The 19,468-nt window shown below is 33.7% G+C and overlaps 2 protein-coding genes across 3 annotated transcripts in view; one reads left to right on the top strand and one right to left on the bottom strand.

The window, feature by feature from the left end:
- The window catches only part of esyt1b (extended synaptotagmin-like protein 1b), a 32,406-nt gene extending 17,788 nt beyond the window's left edge, over positions 1-14,618 (top strand). Inside the window, exons 26-52 of one of the 2 annotated variants that reach the window (XM_016457258.1) lie at positions 490-593; positions 1,017-1,179; positions 1,270-1,446; positions 1,522-1,601; positions 1,895-1,943; positions 2,066-2,155; positions 2,685-2,780; positions 2,864-2,935; positions 3,024-3,110; positions 5,197-5,343; positions 5,541-5,707; positions 5,800-5,935; positions 7,126-7,226; positions 7,344-7,452; positions 7,754-7,930; positions 8,116-8,198; positions 8,498-8,546; positions 8,633-8,722; positions 8,834-8,929; positions 9,429-9,500; positions 9,621-9,707; positions 11,128-11,274; positions 11,385-11,524; positions 11,633-11,764; positions 12,591-12,699; positions 12,994-13,043; positions 13,222-14,618. In XM_016457258.1, the coding sequence (XP_016312744.1) occupies positions 490-593; positions 1,017-1,179; positions 1,270-1,446; positions 1,522-1,601; positions 1,895-1,943; positions 2,066-2,155; positions 2,685-2,780; positions 2,864-2,935; positions 3,024-3,110; positions 5,197-5,343; positions 5,541-5,707; positions 5,800-5,935; positions 7,126-7,226; positions 7,344-7,452; positions 7,754-7,930; positions 8,116-8,198; positions 8,498-8,546; positions 8,633-8,722; positions 8,834-8,929; positions 9,429-9,500; positions 9,621-9,707; positions 11,128-11,274; positions 11,385-11,524; positions 11,633-11,764; positions 12,591-12,699; positions 12,994-13,043; positions 13,222-13,249 (2,838 nt within the window). In that variant the 3' untranslated portion in view covers positions 13,250-14,618. Of the gene's footprint in view, positions 1-489; positions 594-1,016; positions 1,180-1,269; positions 1,447-1,518; positions 1,602-1,894; positions 1,944-2,065; positions 2,156-2,684; positions 2,781-2,863; positions 2,936-3,023; positions 3,111-5,196; positions 5,344-5,540; positions 5,708-5,799; positions 5,936-7,125; positions 7,227-7,343; positions 7,453-7,753; positions 7,931-8,115; positions 8,199-8,497; positions 8,547-8,632; positions 8,723-8,833; positions 8,930-9,428; positions 9,501-9,620; positions 9,708-11,127; positions 11,275-11,384; positions 11,525-11,632; positions 11,765-12,590; positions 12,700-12,993; positions 13,044-13,221 lie in introns of both variants that reach the window. The other variant, XM_016457257.1, reaches the window with a different exon arrangement.
- A 751-nt stretch (positions 14,619-15,369) lies between these two features.
- eif6 (eukaryotic translation initiation factor 6) lies at positions 15,370-18,427 on the bottom strand. Its single transcript, XM_016457191.1, has 7 exons — positions 18,318-18,427; positions 17,574-17,715; positions 17,356-17,441; positions 16,937-17,112; positions 16,556-16,732; positions 15,739-15,920; positions 15,370-15,629 (listed from the first exon to the last, which is right to left on the bottom strand). The coding sequence occupies exons 2-7, from the start codon at positions 17,678-17,680 to the stop codon at positions 15,620-15,622; spliced, it is 738 nt and encodes a 245-aa protein (XP_016312677.1). The 5' UTR covers positions 17,681-17,715; positions 18,318-18,427; the 3' UTR covers positions 15,370-15,619.
- Positions 18,428-19,468: the final 1,041 nt, after the last annotated feature.

Raw genomic sequence — 19,468 nt, 5'->3', positions numbered from 1 at the left:
AAAAGGTAATTGTTTTCTGAGAAACTGAACTAAATTAAGTGAGTTTCTGCTTAAAACAAGAACGAATATCTGTCAATGGGGTATTAAAAATGTCCGTTTCAATTAAATTTTTCTGAGCAGTTTGGCAGATATTCTTGTTTTAATCATAACCATTTTGTTCAGTTTCACAAAAAACAAGACAACTTATGTCACGTTGCTTCTCATGTAAATGCATCTTGATTAAAATTACTTTAAAATATATTAAGTGCATTTTCTTTACTTGATCTTAAAAATTTTTTTTTTTTTTTCTGTTTTCAAAACAAAAATCTAACTGACTACTAACTTTTGAATTGTAGATTCAAAAGAGCAGCCTGTGCATTCTGCGAAATATCATTTAAAAATGAGTTTTCAAATAGAAAACAATACAGTTTGATCAGTAGTGCTTGATGTTGGCTTGAACTGTGCCTTTGAAGTATTTTGTACTTGATGTGGTGTTATCTTATGTTGTAGATTCTTTGTCCTAAAGAGACGGAGAGCTCTGAAGACCATGAGGAGCCCAAACATCCTGAAGCGTCCAGCTTTAGAAGAAAACCGGAGGAGGAATTAGTGCAGGAGTGAGAGGAGGAGAATTTCAAATCATAGAGCCCTCAAACATTTCTTTATTGATCATATTTAATAAACAGTGCCTTAAACTGAAGTTCCTAATTAAAATAAATAGATCTGCAGAACTGACAACTGATGTTTCATTCGTTATTTCTCTTAAAAATTGATGATGAAATCCATTGACTGTTAATAGTAATAATTAATAATAATTGTTACCGTAAACAGTATTTAAGTAAGTGTGGTTGTTTATTGATTATAGTTGACTGTTAAGTGTATTTATGGATATTTATTGATTGATGTTTAAGAGGAACAATGTTTCCTGTTCATATCGTTGCATTTTATGTAACTTCTGTGGCCACATAAGAGCAAAAAGACAATAAACGTACTTTGACTTTGACGTGTGTGTGTGTCTGTGATTGTTTGGGGGGTTTTAGGTCTAGTATTAAGGAGGTCCCACCATCTCCTGTCAGCAGGACTTCCCCTGTGTCAGTCCCAGAAGAGGAGGAAGTCCCTGAGGTCACAGAGGTCCCAGAAGTTTCCAGTTCAGATGACCTTCGACCCTTGCACACCAGCCCTGACCCCAGCTTTGGTGCCGAGGTGAGGAATGTTCAGACGGATGATGGACTGTTAATATGGCTTATAAATGCAAACATACCAACACAGTGGGGTGATTTGATGTTTTTTTAGGGCGTGCTCCGCCTCCACCTGCTGGAAGCTGAAGATCTGGTAACGAAGGACAAGATGATGGGAGGGATGGTGAAGGGGAAGAGCGACCCGTATGTCAAGATTCATATCGGAGACAAAATCTTTAAGAGTCATGTGATCAAGGAGAACCTCAACCCCGTCTGGAACGAGATGTATGAGGTGGGTTTAGGTCCTCAGAGGCTTAGTTTATGTTAAAAATGGTTTTAAAAATAATATCAATGCTTTTTCCAGCTGGTTCTGACCTCCAGGTCGACCTCTGATGTCCTTGTGGAGGTTTTCGACAAGGATGTGGACAAAGACGACTTTTTAGGGAGGTATGTGGCAGTGTTGTTATTGCTAACTAAAACTATAAAAAAATCTTTGTGTTCATTGAAATAAAGCTCATATATTCCTCATAATAATATATAAATATTAGATGAGAAGTTTAAACAAAAATTAGAAATGTTGCCTTAATAAATTTAGCCTAAAATTACTTAATAAAAAAAAATGGAAATATAAATATAAAAGCTAATTTATTACCATTTATTACTACTGTGTTGTATGTTTGATGTGATGCTGGTCCATGTCATGTAATACATGTTTGCATATGAATTTTGCTCGGCCACAGGGTGAAGATCAGCTTACAGGAGATCATTCAGTCTCAGCTGACTGACGAAGTGAGTGATTCATCACTAATATTCTCTTCTCATTCATTTTCTTCAATGTTCTAATTTTGAGCACTTTTGACATTGAATTTTTCGTTTTGCAAATTTCATTGTGTTTTCTTTCTCTGTGTCAGTGGTTTTCTCTGAATGATGTCAAACATGGCCGGGTTCACATGATTCTGGAGTGGCTGCCCACAGTCACACAACCTGACAGACTACAACAGGTCATTATTAAATCTGACAAATTATGTTATATTATATTATATTATATTATATTATATTATATTATATTATGCAGACTTATGAATGATTTATGTTTTTGAGTTTTAAAAGTAGTTTGGTCTGTATGCAATCCATCTAGAGATGATCAGAGTAAAGTGTTTTATTTGGTGATTTAATTTTTAAAATTAAATTATGTAATTTAAAAAATATAGATTTTTATATATTTATATCATTTAATTTGCTAGTTTTGTAGTTTGCTTTTTTCAGTTTTACTTGTCAAGTGAGACTCATGCTGTATGTATACACTGTGTCAAGATTATAGCTTACCTTTCAGTAAAAATAATGAATGCATTAGCCAGTTTGTATTAATGAATAATAAATTTAATTACTCATTTTGCATGTAAGATGTCATGATTTTAAAACTATTATTTTAATGCATTTATTATTTATTTCTTAGTATGTTTAATGTGAATGTATTTTCTACAGTTTATTTTGGTGTTAGAGTCTCTTTTCTTGGTTTCTTCACGTCAGGCTCTGCAGTTACAGTCAGAGCATTCGTACCAGAACAAATCTGTGCCGTCAGCTGCTCTGTTCTTCATTCTCTTGGAGAGAGCTCACGACCTGCCGGTGCGTCTCTTATACGCATCATCCCACACTAATACAGTTATGCTATATTAGATGGAACTGTCTTAATACTGTCTTGTGTGCAGCTGAAGAAGAGTGGAAAGGAGCCCAAAGCTGCTGCAGAGCTGGTGTTAGGTGACATTTCCCATAAAACCAAGGTGGGCATTTGTGTCTTAAGTAAAGAATCAGTTTAGTGTCCATTTCTGACCCTTAATAAAAGCGACTTCTTTGCTGGTCTTTTTAAAGGTGTGTGAGCGCTCCACGTCTCCTGAGTGGAGAGAAGCGTTTCACTTCCTGCTTCATAAGCCTACAGAGGAGATTCTTATTATAAAGGTAAAATAGATGGAGTTTTGATATGTGGGTAGTCGACATGATATAATCCATCTAAAACTGTTTTTAATTATCCTTTTAGAATTATTATGCTTGATGGTTTTATTATACATTACATCGATTATTTATAATATGTATAATATAATAATTAATTGTCTCATTATTAGTATTATTTTATGTAATTTGTATACCACATATATATATTTTTTTTTTTCAATTTATTTTTATTTCGAACTATTAAAAATACAAAAGGAAAAAAACACATAATAAATATACAAATAAATACCAATAAACAACAAAAAAAAATAAACAAATATAAAAATATATATATTTTTTTACATATATTCAACCTGTTCGAAATAAAAAAAGGGTAGTTCTATGTTCCCCAATTTGTACGAATTGAAGTCTGTTACTTATGTAACTCTTCATCCAATCAAGTACAACCCCTCTGATACTATAATTTTCCAATTTAGTGATTAATAAACGGTGATCAATTGTATCAAAAGCTTTTTTCAAATCTATAAATACTCCCACTGCATAGTTCTTATTTTAACACATTCCATATTCCCTTCATATCATTTCTATTATCATTTAATATTTTATTATAATACTCTTTCTTACTTATCCTCATAATACTAGTCAGTTTATTTTTATATCTTTTATACTTATTATCAGCTTCAATAGTTCTGTTCTTTATAAATTCTCTATACAAGGTATTCTTTTTTTTACAAGCATTTTGTAAACCCTTTGTCATCCATGGTTTCTCATTAAATGTATTCTTTCTTTTTTTAAATTGTTTTAAAGGACATTGTTCATCATATAAAGTTTTAAATATCATCAGGAATGTTTCATAAGCTTTATCAGTATCAGTTTCCTCATACAATTATTCCCAGTTATGTTTAAGTAATTCACTTCTTAATTTATTTATTGATTCCACTGTTCTAATTCTCCTGTAACTAATTACATTAGTATCTTTTAACTTCACATGATCGCAAGCACACATTATAAAAACTGGTAAATGGTCACTTATATCATTAAGTAATAACCCACTCTTTATACTATTATCCATTCTGTTTGTGAATATATTATCTATTAGAGTTGCACAGTGAGATGTTATTCTGCTTGGTTTAGTTATTAGTGGAAAAAAACTCATACTAAACATTAAATCAATAAACTCATCAATCAGTTTATGGTTGTTGGGATTTAAGAGATCTAAATTAAAATCCCCACATATAAACACATCTTTATGATATTTCTTAGCAAATAACCTTTCCATAGTATTCTTAAATATTTCAATATTGGAACCAGGAGCTCTATATACACAACTTATAATTAAATTTTTCTTTTTTTCCAGAATAATTTCTACTGTTATAATCTCCATCTCATCATCAATATTAGTCATATTTTTCAAAATTGTATAATTTAATCTCCTGTCCACATACAAGGTCACTCCACCTCCTTTTTTATTCTTTCTATTAATGTAATTCAGTTAATATCCATTTAACTCACAATCCACTCCCTTCTCATTACTAAGCCAGGTCTCAGATATGGCTATCACCTGGAATGGTTTGTTTAGACGACTTAAGTATTCTTTAATATTGTGAAAATTTGCATATAAGCTTCTGCTATTAAAATGAATAATTGACATTCCATGCACAAATTTTACGTTCATATTAAATTGATCTTCAGAGTAATAACAACAGTTGTTATTTATATTGTTAAGAAAATTATTTTCAGGGAACAATTTTATCTTGTTCAAAATCATGTAAATTATGATCAGTGAATTTAAATGTTTTAAATATTGAGAGACTATACTAAATATTTGTACTTTTAATATATTATTATCTAATTATGTTTATTATTTATAATGATATTATTAAACATATTATTTGTCACACTGCTGGACCATTTAGTAACTGGCGACTAGTTACAGGACCTTTCTCATGTACATTAATATACATTTTAACTTGACTTTTCAATATTGATATAGTCCATGGACACATTATGCATCAAAACCCCTTATATATGTCATAATAAATATTCATAATGGATTTGAACTTTGTTCATCTTTTCTCTCGTTTCCTCGTAGCTTTCAAGTGCCTTTGAGCAGCCCTTAGGCTCAGTGGTTCTACCAATCAGAGAGCTGCTTTCAAAACCAGATCTACTGATGGACCAGTGGTTGAGTCTGGATGGAGCAGGTCCTGACACTCAGATTCTGCTGAGGGCACAACTTAAGGTCAAACAATAATTCTTATTGCTGTTTCTAAACTAATCAAATTAACTTACTAATTGTCTTTTTCAAATTGTCATTTCAGTTCTTAAAATCTAAATATATATTGTATATGGATCTCTCGCAGTTAGTTTCATGTTGGCGTGTCAAGTTGAGACCAGAAGACATTTGTAAATGTCTAAATTACACTTGTTTAATATCAGATTTTGGACTCAAGTTTGGATACAAGTGTCCTTCATCGTAAAAAGCCTGTTGTTGAAGAAGAGCATTCAGTGGGTGAAGAGCAGGAAGAAAAAGCTACAGTCACTGTTGAACACTCACAAGCTGCAGTCAGTAAAGAGTCTGAGAAGAAAACGCTGCCAACAAAAGGGTTTGATTGTTTTGTTATGATTACCGATTTCTTAAAAGTCATTTTGCTTCATTTGGAGAACTAAACCAGATGCTTGTGTTTGTGATGAACAGGGTCAGTGAACTGGCAGCCTCTACTTTAGCACTTCCTGCTGTATCACTGCCTGAAGAACATCAGAAACAAACAGACGCCCGTGATACAGATGACCATCACACGCCATCTGTACCCAAAACACAGCCTGCCACTGAGGTTAGTTTGTGTGTGTGTGTGTGTGTGTATAAAGCATCATTTACTTAAAGATTTGATTTTAATTAATTATTAATTTATTTTATATAATATTTGATTTTAAATTAATTAAAATCAATAATTATTTTAATCATAATGTCATTATTTCAATTTTTTTTATTGAATGATATTATAAATTATTCAACTTATTAAATTATTACATTTTATTTATGAAATTAATTAAATTATTTGACTTTTATTTAATTAACATTTTTGGTCCCACTTTATATTAGGTGGCCTTAACTACTATGTACTTACATTTAAATTAATCATTTAATACAATGCACTTATTGCGTACATACATGTTTTTACATTGTACTTATATTTTTAAAAATACCTGCATGTAAATACATCTGTAACTAATTTCTGTAATTACATTTATAATTACACTGTTGACCCATCGCTTACACCTTAACCCACCCATAAACCTACCCATACCACCAAACCTGTCCCTAACCTTACCCGTATCCTCAATAGCAGCAAAACTGTTTTGCAATACAATATGAACACAATAAGTACATTGTACTTATTTTTTGATGTAAGTACATAGTAGTAAAGGCCACCTAATATAAAGTGGGACCAAATTTTTGATTTAAACAGTATTTCAGATCCATTATATATTACATTAAACATTAAACTTTTTACTTAAATGATTAAATATGGTACAATAAACATTATTGTTTTGTTGAAAATGAATGGTGACCATATATTTTTTTTCTTTATTGATTTTACTTGTGTTAATTTAGTGTAATTGAAGCACTCTTATATTTTTTTTTATTACTAATTTTAATTATTTTAAATTTTTGTATTTTTGTTTTTATTTTAGTTTTTTAGTAATTTTGTAGTCTGTTTTTGTCATTGTTCTTAGTTCTTTTTTAAATATCTATATAGTTTTTATTCATTTTTATTTCAGTTTTAGCTATTTCAGCACATCGAGTACTAAATGAAAATGAAAAATATTTTTGGCAACTACTTGAAATAAGATAAGTTTTTTTATATTTTATTTTATTTCAGTTAGCATGTTTTATTTTGAGTAACAGAAAGGAGTTGTATTGTTTATTTAATTGTTTTAGTTTTAGTTAACCTTTTACTAACTTTTTAGTTTAGGTAACTTTTAGATAACTATAATAACTCTGATTATTTCTTATTTACAGGATCTCAGCAAAGTTCCTGATTCCACTCCCAGTGAGGGTGGATACATGGAACCAGTCAAAACATTTGGATCAGCCCATGAAGAGCAAAAACCAGAAGAGCAGTGCGTTAAAGATTTGATATAACCCTGATTTAGCTTTAATTAACAAAGTAATATATTATTAATACTCATAATAATGATGGGCCATCATAGAAAGATTGATTTCTTCATGTTAAACAGGTCTCACAAGAAGGTTTCCCCCAGTGCTCCTGCAGAGGAGTCAAAAGTCAGTAGTTCTGCAGACGTTCGACCCCAAAAGACCTGCCATGACCCCAGCTTTGGCACCAAGGTGAGTCAAGTCAAGTCACCTTTATTTATATAGCGCTTTTAACAATACAGATTGTGTCAAAGCAACTTTACAGCATTAAATAGGAAGATAGTGTGTCAATAATGCAAAATGACAATAGTAAACACTCAATTTTCAGTTAAAGGCAGTTCATCATTGAGTGGTAAATTTCTTGAACTTTTAGGTTCCTAGATCAGCATACCATTTTTTAGGTGTAGATGTAAGGATGTTGGAACATGTCCTACTTGGCAGGATGACTTCAGTATTCTTCTAATGTTATGATTGTTTAATGTCTGTCCCATAGGGGGTGCTGCGCATCCATCTTTTGGAAGCTCAGGATCTGGTAGCGAAGGACAACATGATGGGAGGGATGGTGAAGGGGAAGAGCGACCCGTATGTCAAGATCCATATCGGAGACACAACCTTTAAGAGTCATGTGATCAAGGAGAACCTCAACCCCACCTGGAACGAGATGTATGAGGTGGGAATGCTGGGAAATGTAGTTCGGAAAAATTAAGGTGTCGCAGAAATGTCTGTAATGGCTATGATTCATGTGTATTTATGCTCATGTCTTCAATATTTTAAATTCTTATCTGTAAAATAATAATAAAAAAACATTACTTTAAAAGAAATTAATAGTTATATTTTCCCATTTTTATTTACTAGATGATTCTGAGTCCCGATCATGATCTAGACGTGAAGTTTGAGGTCTATGATAAAGATTTTGAATCTGATGATTTCCTTGGAAGGTTAGTACATTTACAACCATTTTTACTCATTAAAGCACGGAAACCAGATTTTTTGCATTACATAATTTTTTGGGGAAAACTAGGCACATTCCCCATCCATTTCATATATATCATGGTAGTATTTGTTTTCAACTTGTGTTGATTTAAAAAAAAAATAGTAAAACAGTTTTTGCTGTTGATTTTTGGGTGAAATATGCACCAGATAAATCTTCTGAAATTTACTCTAAACATTAAAAAAAACACTTTATTTCAGATGCATAAAATAAATTACGTTTTACTTTGTCTTCATGTGTGTTCAGGTTCAAGCTCAAACTTGGACATATCATCAGTTCCCAGTACAATGATGAAGTGAGTATCAGCATATTTGGCTCTGGTTTGTAAGATCATAACACAATCAGCACATGAACCTGTCCCCGCTGCCTTTTCTTTTCCAGTGGTTTACTCTGAATGATATAAAACACGGTCGAGTCCATTTGGTCCTGGAATGGCTTCCCACCTCAACACAGTGGGATAGATTGGATCAAGTCAGTTTTGCACGAAAGCACACAGAGTCTGTTGGTTGTTATATATATATATATATATATATATATATATATTAAATTGACATAATACTAAAAATGGTCTTTTTTTACTAGGTAATGCAGATGCAAAGCTCTCAGACCTACCAGAACAAGTCTGTGCCGTCAGCAGCGTTGTTGTTTATTTACTTAGAAAGAGCTCATGATCTGCCTGTGAGTCGATGTACTTCTACACACTATCAGTATCCTATCATTTATAGTGCTTGCATTAAAAAAGACAATTTCTAGTCAATACTAAATTAAGTAGAATATGTTTGAATTTGTTTCCATAATGTTTCAATATTTTAAGCTATTTAAAAATATGTATTTATGTATGTATAATATTATACATTAATATGTATATATAATATCTATTACATAACATAGATACATAAAATACAATATATATATAAAAAACGTTATTTTAAGAGCTTTATAAAAATATTGTATATTATACAGACTTTTATATATATTTGTATTAATTATGTATATCACTATATGTATATTTATTCTACTGTATTAAGTATTTCACTGACTATAAATTATCTTTATTAACAAAATCTTTACAGTATACATTATTTGAATGATTGGAAAAGTAATGAAAGTTTTTTTTTTTTTTTATAATAATAATAACAACCTGTCATTAATTAATTCTTTATGGTTACTTGTCTAGTTGAAGAAAAGTGGAAAGGAACCCAAAGCTGCTGCTGAACTTGTACTTGGAGGAACATCCTATAAAACCAAGGCAGGAGACTTTTATCTATAATAGCAATCATGTAGTCTTATAAAAAGTGAAATGGTATATAATTTATTTGTAATATTTTAATTCATTTAAATTATTTTTTCTGTGCTCTCACATTTAAAGGTGTGTGATCGCTCATCTTCTCCTTACTGGAATGAAGCATTTGACTTTCTGGTTTATGACCCCAAAAAAGACATACTGGTCATTAAGGTGAGGATATTTTAGCCTGAAATGCAGTTAATACCATTTTGTGAAGATTGCATGCATTAAATGATGCACTGAATAATAATCAACAAATATTCAGCAGCTGCAATATATGATAATATATATTTAAACTTGTCATTAGTGTATACACCTTAGTGTCCTTCAGGTTAAGTACATATTTAACACACATCAACAAAACTAAACTAACATGCTCAGTTGACCTGAAAGAGAAACCGACAGTAGAAGAAGAGTTTAAAGGGGTCATATGATATTGCTAAAAAGAACATTATTTGGAGTATTTGGTGTAATGAAATGTGTTTATGCGTTTTAAGGTTCAAAAAACACATTATTTTCCACATACTGTACATTATTGTTTCTCCTCTATGCCCCGCCTTTCTGAAACACATCGATTTTTACAAAGCTTATCGGTCTGAAAAAGCGAGGTGTGCTCTGATTGACCAGCTATCCAGTGTGTTGTGATTGGCCGAATACCTCAAGCGTGTGACGGAAATGTTACGCCCCTACCATACTGTGATGCCCTGTCTGGCCGGAGCGACGAGACAAAAACATTAAAAACCATTATAAATTATAAGGATTATAATGACTTATACTGTCTTTTTACACGTTGCATTGCATCGTGCAGCGTAAACATAAAACCATGTCTGCATTTGTGATTGGAGAAATGACAAACTACGAACGCTACTCTACACTGCTCAAAGCTCGTGTTTGAATCATCAGTGGCAAATTCTTTAAATATAAAAAATGTACTTACAGTCTGTGAGTCAGAACAGCCGGCATTGTAGTCTACTCTTCCAGGATCAGGAAACAGTCCTCCATAAAATGCGCTGCACACATCTGAATATTTGGGTTAAACTGTTTTGGAACAGTGTTGTAAATACAACTTAACCACTGATTTCTAGTCGTGTCCTCTTTTGGAGGCCAAACAAAGTAGTTTCGCTTTCACAACGAATCACACAGCGCCTTCACGACATGGCGGCGGCAGCAACAACAATACTACAGCGAGAATAAAAGCTACGCCTTCTTTCTTTGCGTGAACATTTGGGCGGAGTTATGCAAATCTTCCCACATCGTGACGTAGACATGTGGGGGCGTGTTAGAACGAGCCGTTTTAGGTAGGCGTGGTTGATTCTTAACTTTTATAAAGAATATCTCTTTGGATTTGAGACTTTAGTCTTTGCAACTTTACAGATCTTCTTTATGCACCAAGAGCTTGTAACACTCCAAAGAGAAAGGAAAAATTGAAATCGCATCATATGACCCCTTTAAACGAATGCTGCTATTTGCGCCCCTTGTGGCAACACTGAGAATGCAACAGTATTTGTGTTTAAACTAGAAGGCTTTATGCATTAGATCTTAAATTATGTTTATTTCAGACTCTCATTTGATTTATTGTCATTCTGAGCAGCTCTCAAGTGCCTGGGACCAACCCATGGGCTCTTTGGTTCTACCAATCAGAGATCTGCTTTCAAAACCAGATCTACTGATGGACCAGTGGCTCGATCTGGATGGAGCTTCACCAAAGAGCCAGATGTTACTCAGGGCACAGCTGAAGGTTAGACAACTTGAGCTATCTGCGCTCATTTTGATGGTTGTTTTAGTCACTCAGCCATGAAATAGTATCACAATGCTGTAAATATAATCAACATTTTCTCTTCCATCCAGATCTTGGATTCAAAAATGGCTGCCTTAGTGGCCATGGGTTCAGGTCCTGTGTTGAGTAATAAGCAGGCGGCCACCACCGGTCAGATCAAAATCTCCCTTTCCTTCCAGAAGAAGCTGACAGTGATCATCCATGCCTGCAGGTCTGGTGTGATTAGAAACCCTTTTGACTCATTTCAAGTTTAGAAATCGCCTATGTAAGTCTGACGTTTGAGGTGAAGTGAGGACGTTCTGTGTTTGTGTGTTTTCAGGGGTCTGGTTACATCATCTAAGGACAGCTTAGACACCTACGTCTCCCTCATTCTGCTGCCGGATAAAAGCAAGGCCACGAAAAGAAAGACGACTGTGAAGAAGAAAAATCTGAACCCTGAGTTCAATGAAAGGTTTGGAGACGTGTGTGTGTGTGTGTGTGTGTGTGTGTACAGGTTTATATATCCTGGTGGGGACTTAAACCTGACTACACACAGACTCATGGGGACTCGTGTCACGGTGGGGACCTAAATTGTGGTCCCCACGGGTACAAAAGCTTATAAATCATACAGAATGAAGTTTTTTGAAAATGTAAAAATGCAGAAAGTTTCCTGTGAGGGGTAGGTTTAGGGGTAGGGTTGGTGTAGGGCAATAGAATATACGGTCTGTACGGTATAAAAACCATTACGCCTATGGAGAGTCCCCACAAGGATAGCTGACCAGACATGTGTGTGTGTGTGTGTGTGTGTGTCGTTCATGAATAAGAGAGATTTAAGTGAGTTGTAATCAGTTCTGTGAACTATGTACCATGGTAATACTTTACTTTTGCTTTGGAGCACCATCTAAACACAATGGTGTGTTATTGTAATTTTTTAGTAACATACAGTGTTGGCCAAAATTGTTACAATTAATGGCTAAATGAATGTTTGGAAATGTATACTGATATTTCCTACTGACACACTACAGCAAAAGATAGAAATAACTGACTTAAAACCATTTTAGCTGGTGAAAATACTAGTGTTCTAATACTTTTGGCCACCACTGTATATACCATATAGTATAATACCATAAGGATGTGTTTAATTCATCTTCAAACATTGCATTGTGTAAATCTGTCTTTTGATTTTATGTTCTGAAATGTGTTTGCATTTTCTGTCTTAGATGTGAAGTGGTTTCAGATGAGTTTTTATCAAACCTTGACCCAGTGAGTGTGTCATAATCTGCAATGTTGTTCTGTAGGTTTGAGTTTGATATGAGTGTAGAGGACGCTCAGAGACGAGAGCTCAGCGTTTGTGTGAAAAACGCATCCTCGTCCTTCATGAATCGAGACAAAGACGTGATCGGCCAGGTCAGTCTGCCTGGGCTCATTTCAGCTGTACAGGAATATACTGCAAAAAAAAATAATATATATATATATCTAGACTTCCTAACACTGAAACATATGTGCACAAAATTGTGTAAGATAAGACTTGTTTTCAGAGAATTAATCTTGAATTATGAGTAACTTTTTTTGTATTCTTTGTTTTGAATTAAATTTTATAAATATTTTAATTTTATAATATGTATATTAAAATTTTACTGTAATTTATGTTACTAATATTTATTTAATTTAATCATCACATTTAATTGTCATTTCTTGTAGGTGCAGATAGACCTGGGACATGTTGACTTAGTCTCTGGAGTCACAGAATGGTGAGTTTTTGTACTTTTAATACACGAACATATAAATATGTTCTCTGAGCAACACTTTCCAATGTAATTATTATGTATTGTTTATTTTGTTCTGATATCTGTTTAACTTTTTCAAAGATTCAAGAAATTTTTATTTTTGGATGAATTGTTCCTTAAATTGTTTTTCTTTGTCGGTCAGGTTTGATCTGAAAGAAGAGCAGAACTAGCTCTAACTAGAACACAGTGTTCTTGACCCGAGCACTTCACAGCCAACCTTAAACCTCTTCCTGAAGTTCATCAGGTTAACTCTGCTGTCATGTATCGCTGCCAGTGCTTCCCTTCCATCTTGTTTTATAACTTCACAAACACACATATATTTCTTTCCTCCGTCTATTTATCAACAGATGATTTTTGAGTGACCGGGTTATATGTTATGATTGATCTTAGTGATTTGAACATATTACTGCATTGACAAATCAAGTTTAGAGTATTACATCAGAACTGATATATAAATTGGTGATATCTGTATAAATCAGTATCGGACGACTGAATGCTAGCCGTATGTATTTACAGAGATGTTGAGTAGGTGTCTGGAAAGAGTCTTGTCTTCCTGTGCAGGTTGCAGGATGCTGCATTTGTGTTTAAATTCAGAAGGAAAAGGATGTTTTAAAATGGGTTTCATGTTTTGTTGTTTTTAAACCAAATAAATATTTCTTTTTCTTTATTGAAAATGACAGGATACAATACTAGGTCTAAATGTACAAATTTATGAAGGATTATAATTGACAGAAATTTGTGCACCAAAAATATAAAGTGGTGTTATTTAGTCTACACATCACCACCTAAAAATGATTTAAGATAGTTAATGTGCTGTCACCACAATCTTTGTGTTGCATTTGGATAACTAGCTGCTGTTTACACATTCATGTGGTTTATACAGCTTCTGTAGTCCATTGTGATGCCAAATATCTAGAAACGATGACTTTAAAGCTTGCATGTTACATTGTGTTTGATTTTAGGCCTTTAAAAAAAGGGGAGTTATTTTGTGGTCATTTTTATTTGCAGTCATTTATGACAGTCTATACATAGGGTTCCCATACTTGTGAAAACCTTGAAACAACAGGGAATTTAAATTGATTTCCAGGCCTGCAAAAATCATGGAACATCATAAAATGTTAAAAGTCCTAGACATTTCTAAAGTGAGTGTAAATTTCTTGTTATTCTTGGACATTGAGTTTCAGAGTCATATGCGTTGAATCAAATGCATTGAGCTGCATTCAGATCTCAGGCTCTATTTTTTTTCTGTTTGGATACTTTTGTACTCCATGTATGGTTGTTTAAATCACTTCGTTCCAAGGATTGGTACCCGAGTTACAAATGAAACTCCAGTAATGTCTAAAATGATTTGAATGATACTTAATCACTAATAGTTGGATATCGTGATAAAAGTCATGGAAATTCATTAGTTAAAAGGGTGGGAACCCTGTACAAGAGCTAGACCAAAAGTAAATGCTTTTACTGAGCTTTGTTCACGTTTTCATGATTTTTCATGTTTATAATATACTTAATCTATAACTACCATTCAAATGTTTGGCGTCAGCAAGATTTTTTAAATTAATACTTTTATTCAGCAAAGACAAATTAAACTGATCAAAGGTGACATTTATGTTACAAAATATTTCTATTTCAAATAAATTCTGTTCTTTTGAAATTTCTTTTCATCAAAGAATCATAAAATAAACAGTTTGCTGTATTTTTGATTAAATAAATGCAACACCAGTAAGAATAAGACTTTTTTTAAAAACAAACAAAATATCATAGAGTCCCCAAACTTTTGAACGGTAGTGTACAGTATTTTTTCTTGTCATGTTTTACTTTACTAGTTTGAGTTCATACGGTATTTTGCTGCATTCCATTTGTTTTCTATCACTGTGCGCATGTTACTTTTATTTTCACAAGTTTTATATTCTACATTATAACATGCTGTAATGTGTTGAGATTTGTGCAAATTGGTAAACACCAAAGAACCAAACCATGCTACAGACGACCATGTTCAGCTGAACTGCACTATTCATACTGCCACACATTTCTGAATGTATTATCTCATATTCACAGCTGTCAATAAAACAGTTATGGCATCAGAATGTTGTCAAAAGCCTTTTATTAATATTCAAACGGCATAAGCAATACTACATAAAAAATCACTAAAAAGACCTTCTGTGGAAGTTTATGATTTTTATTTACCAAACCAGTCTATGTTGATCATGCACAGCTTTATTGATGCTGCATTGTGCAAGCAAACAAACTACATCTGCCACCATTTAAAGGTCATGTGGTCTTTTTTTACGTAGTATGTGAAGTGATTTATAGATCAAATCAGCCCATCAATGCTTTTGTCTTAGTATTTTACAAAAAGACAGTGTAACATGCAGTTCATACATGAATAATATAATGACAACACGTTTTCTCATGGTATAAAGACAAGAGAGCGTTTCTCCCTGAAGGGAGACATTATCAGCCTTCAAACCATCTAATAATGACTTCCAGGTCCATTTAGGCATCTTCCCACAAATAAAGACTTCAAAACCATTTCAGTTTTACGTGAGACTGGAAAAGAAGAAATAATGAAGTTTAGTTGGATTTGAAATAATAATCAGAATATTTTTAATTGGATAAACTATATGTATTTCTCCAGACTTGAGTTGTCATCACATACCTGTCGATGAGCGAGTCTCTCATGGTAGTTGCGATGGCGCTGGGCTGCGTTTCACTCAATCTGAAGACGCTCTCGATGACTGACAGCTCAGTGCTTGTGGTGTCCAGCCCACAGAAGGCACACCAGTCGTTCACCACCATACCAGCAGCGATCACCTCACTACCGCGGTTCACCGTCCCAGCCTGCAGAAAGAAAACAATCAGTGCTCGGTTATCAAGGAGCCAGCATCAGTGCAAAGAAATCAAGTAGTTCCTTAAGAAGTACATTTCTAAAGGTTTCTGACAAAACACTAGTTACTTCAGTCTAGGGTTTAATACGTTAATGTATTGAATACGTTTGCCCCTATTAATCATTTCACATAAATATTTAGATAAATACCAAATACGGCTGAAAATTTGGGATTGGCAGAATCAACTATCACACTGACATTAAAATGACAAAGATTAACAAAAAACTAGCAACTATGATACAAATTTTCAAACACATCCTCTGTGTATGTATTTAGCATCAACCCCAAGTACGAGAAATTATAAGTGTTTCTTATCTTAGTAAACACCACTATTTATACTATTCAAAAGTTTGGGTCGGTAAGATTTTTGACATTTTTCAAAGAAATCTCTTAAGCTCATCCAGGCAGCCTTTATTTGATTAAAAGTATTGAGTATTTCTTTCAACAACAACAAAAAAAAAAATCATACCAACCCCATACTTTTGAACTGTATGTTTATGTTTTGAATATAATATATCATAATCAGTCAGTAGAATTCCATCAAGTGCAGATGAAGTGATCGTCAGATATTAGAGAGCGGTCACTCACCACTAAAGGTACTTGCAGGAGTGATGAGAGTTCATCTTGATCTTCTATGGAGGTTTTGGGGTGGACGAGGCCTCCCTGGTTACTGAAGGCACAGTAACTACCCACAAGCACCTGCTCCGCAATCGTCTGTCTGAACACTTCCACCTTGAGAGTGTCTGCAAGAATCTCTTCGGTTTCCTGTGGACAATAATCCCCTGAATTTAATACAAAAAACATCAGCTTTGGGAAATAAACTTTCAACTTTCTAATGGTTTCATCAGCCTTAGAGGCTTTTTAGAGAAATATAAAACATCATTGGGAAATAATTTAGAGCCATTAAGACCATTTAAGGTTCGGAGAAAGTGCTGATTTCAGAGAGTCTTCCATTAGTGATGTTCTTACTCTGTCCAGATCAGGATGAACTAGAGCAACATAGTCGTTACAAGCGATGACGTTCCCCAGCGCAGAAAGACGCTCTTCTACTCTCTGAATCCGCACTGAATCTGGCAGGCAGTTCCTAATGTGCTGTAACTCTTGATCTGTCGTGTTGTTGGGCACCAAGAGACCGTGACGATTTCCTGCAGAAGAGCATCCCAAGACGGACACACAACATCTATTAAACATCACGTATGAGGACATAAAAGCGTAACAAGACCTAATCTGATCTAGCTGCTAAAAGGTTAATTTCATCACATTAAAGGTCTTGTTACATTATCTACTGAAACAACATCTGTATTTTTGATCAACATACAATAAATACAAAAATTATGTTAATCGATCACAAATTTGCTAAATAAACTGGATTGGATAGATTTTCTTACCCACACACATTCTGCCAATAATTCGACATCCTGCTATAGAGGCATGAACGACAGGCATCGTTTCTGACAGTTCACCTTCAAAGACACTGTGGGGAAAAACAGACATTTTATATATCTATCATATATATATATATATATGACGTGACATGACATGTGGCCAAGTATGGTGACCCATACCACACACACACATATTTTCAGTAATCTAATTTATGACTCACCTGTAAAAGTTTTCTGAACCGCCAATCGCCACCAAGCAATATGTGTTTGTGAGTTTGGCAAAGCAGCCAATTTCATTATTCTTTTCAAAAGATGCACGGACTGCCATTCTTCTGCTATTGAACTGATCAAAGCTGTCTGAAACTGATGAGAAACAACATTCACAGTGAGATGATGATAATAATAAGAAAAAAAATAGGGTAGATATAAAAACGTGATATAAAACAAACATTAATAACAGAATACAGCATATATATAATTATGATCTGGTAAGTTGGGAGTTTCTGCTCTACAATTAGGTTTTGATCCAAATAGAAACATAAACATTCATATTTCAATAGAAAATTATTATAAAGGATAATCATATTTCTAAACAGCGCATATAGTGCTATTTTAGGATTAAATCTGATCTTTGTACCTGGTTTTGATTAGGTTAGAGAAATGTACTTCTGAAACTATTATTTTTAAACATATGGGACTCTAGGGCACCATGATTAAATAAAATAATTCTCAACAAAACCTCAGGGTTAAACTTGTTCCAAGTAACTTTCATTTAACCAGTACTTAGCCAAGGTAACGTTAGCTAGCAGTCGGCTAAATGACGTTATTTTAACTTCTCTATTCATTAAACGCTATCAATTCTGTGTCCTCTAATAACAACGCAGGTTAATAATGCATATTACATCCTAAATGTAATAACTGTACTATAAAATTCATGGCAATTACAACAGTAATCTTATATTTACCGATTGTCGCTCTATGTAGAAGCGTGGACAGCCGAAAAACCACGTGTTCACTTCACTTCCTCGACGTGCTGACGTCAACGCGTTACGGTACGTGATACGTTAGCGCATGTTGTCATGAGAAACACTGCTGCCTTTGTTTTGATTCTTAAATATCAAGTTATCAGATCCTTATTCTTTGAACAATGAAGAATCCGTATTCGTGTTAATAAAGGCTTTTTGTATTTAAAAATTGATTTAAGTTAGACCACATTTCTGTCCATCTGTTGAGCATATACAGAGCATTTCTACAAAATCTCTCAAAAACCCCCTTAAAAAGTTAGATGCTAGGTGTTATTTTTATTGATTTTTTTTTCTAATAAATAATATAAATTAATAATGCATTATAATAAATAAAACAATTAAACAGCAAACAAAAATAATAAAACTAATAAAAACATTTAACAATCACATAAAACGACTTTTATTTGCTTTTTTTGACTAAAATTGTCAATTGTTAATGAACTGATATATACATTTTGGTATAGTGTAGTCTGTGTACGTTTATTATAATAATTTAAGAATAACACTGTATAACATAAGATTCAAAGAAAATACTTAACCCGTTCAGTGATTCACTTTTGCTGCAATTTATTCCTTTTAATAGCATAATCAAAATGAATTAAATCAATATATATTCTGTTATCTTTTTAAAATGAGCACATTTACATTGCTATAACCTGTTGTTGTCTGAACGGCTGAGACTGGCGAGCCATGTTCCCACATGTTTTTGTCATCCGCTACAAACCTGCGTAGCAACAGGACACACCTCTCCTTGCGCTAAGGATTTGTGAGCCAATCACGATTGAGTTTCGGCGTGACGTCGTTTTTGTTGACACATTTTCGATTAGCTGGCCACCTGTGAAACGTCATTGCAGCAGCGCGTGCGTGACCATCGACGTCCACCCCGCGTTTTCTGCCTGGAAACGTCGCGAGCTAATCGGTGCTGTGAAAACGCAGGACTCCGGGGGCTGGAGTCGGCGTCGGGTAAAGTCTTGCCGTGCCTCTATTCGTTAACGCACTATTGATCTGTTTTTGTCCCAGTCACGGTGTCAAACGCTCCCTAAGTGCTTGCTGCGTATGTAGGTTTTTGCAGTGTCCTCAATACATTGCTG

Source organism: Sinocyclocheilus anshuiensis, unplaced genomic scaffold, assembly GCF_001515605.1.
Source record: "Sinocyclocheilus anshuiensis isolate Anshui unplaced genomic scaffold, SAMN03320099.WGS_v1.1 scaffold447, whole genome shotgun sequence".
Lineage (NCBI taxonomy): Eukaryota > Metazoa > Chordata > Actinopteri > Cypriniformes > Cyprinidae > Sinocyclocheilus > Sinocyclocheilus anshuiensis.
Note: the sequence above shows the minus strand (reverse complement) of the source record. Positions and strands in the feature narration are given on the sequence as shown.

Bases quoted from the DNA above. Each gene is read 5' to 3' on its own strand.
- eif6 (XM_016457191.1), bottom strand. From the start codon at position 17,680: ATGGCAGTCCGTGCATCTTTTGAAAAGAATAATGAAATTGGCTGCTTT. The intron at 17,442-17,573 runs GTGAGTCATAAA...TTTTCCCCACAG, and splicing joins GGTTCAGAAAACTTTTACAG to TGTCTTTGAAGGTGAACTGT. The intron at 15,921-16,555 runs GTGAGTGACCGC...TTCTTTCTGCAG, and splicing joins TCCTGCAAGTACCTTTAGTG to GCTGGGACGGTGAACCGCGG.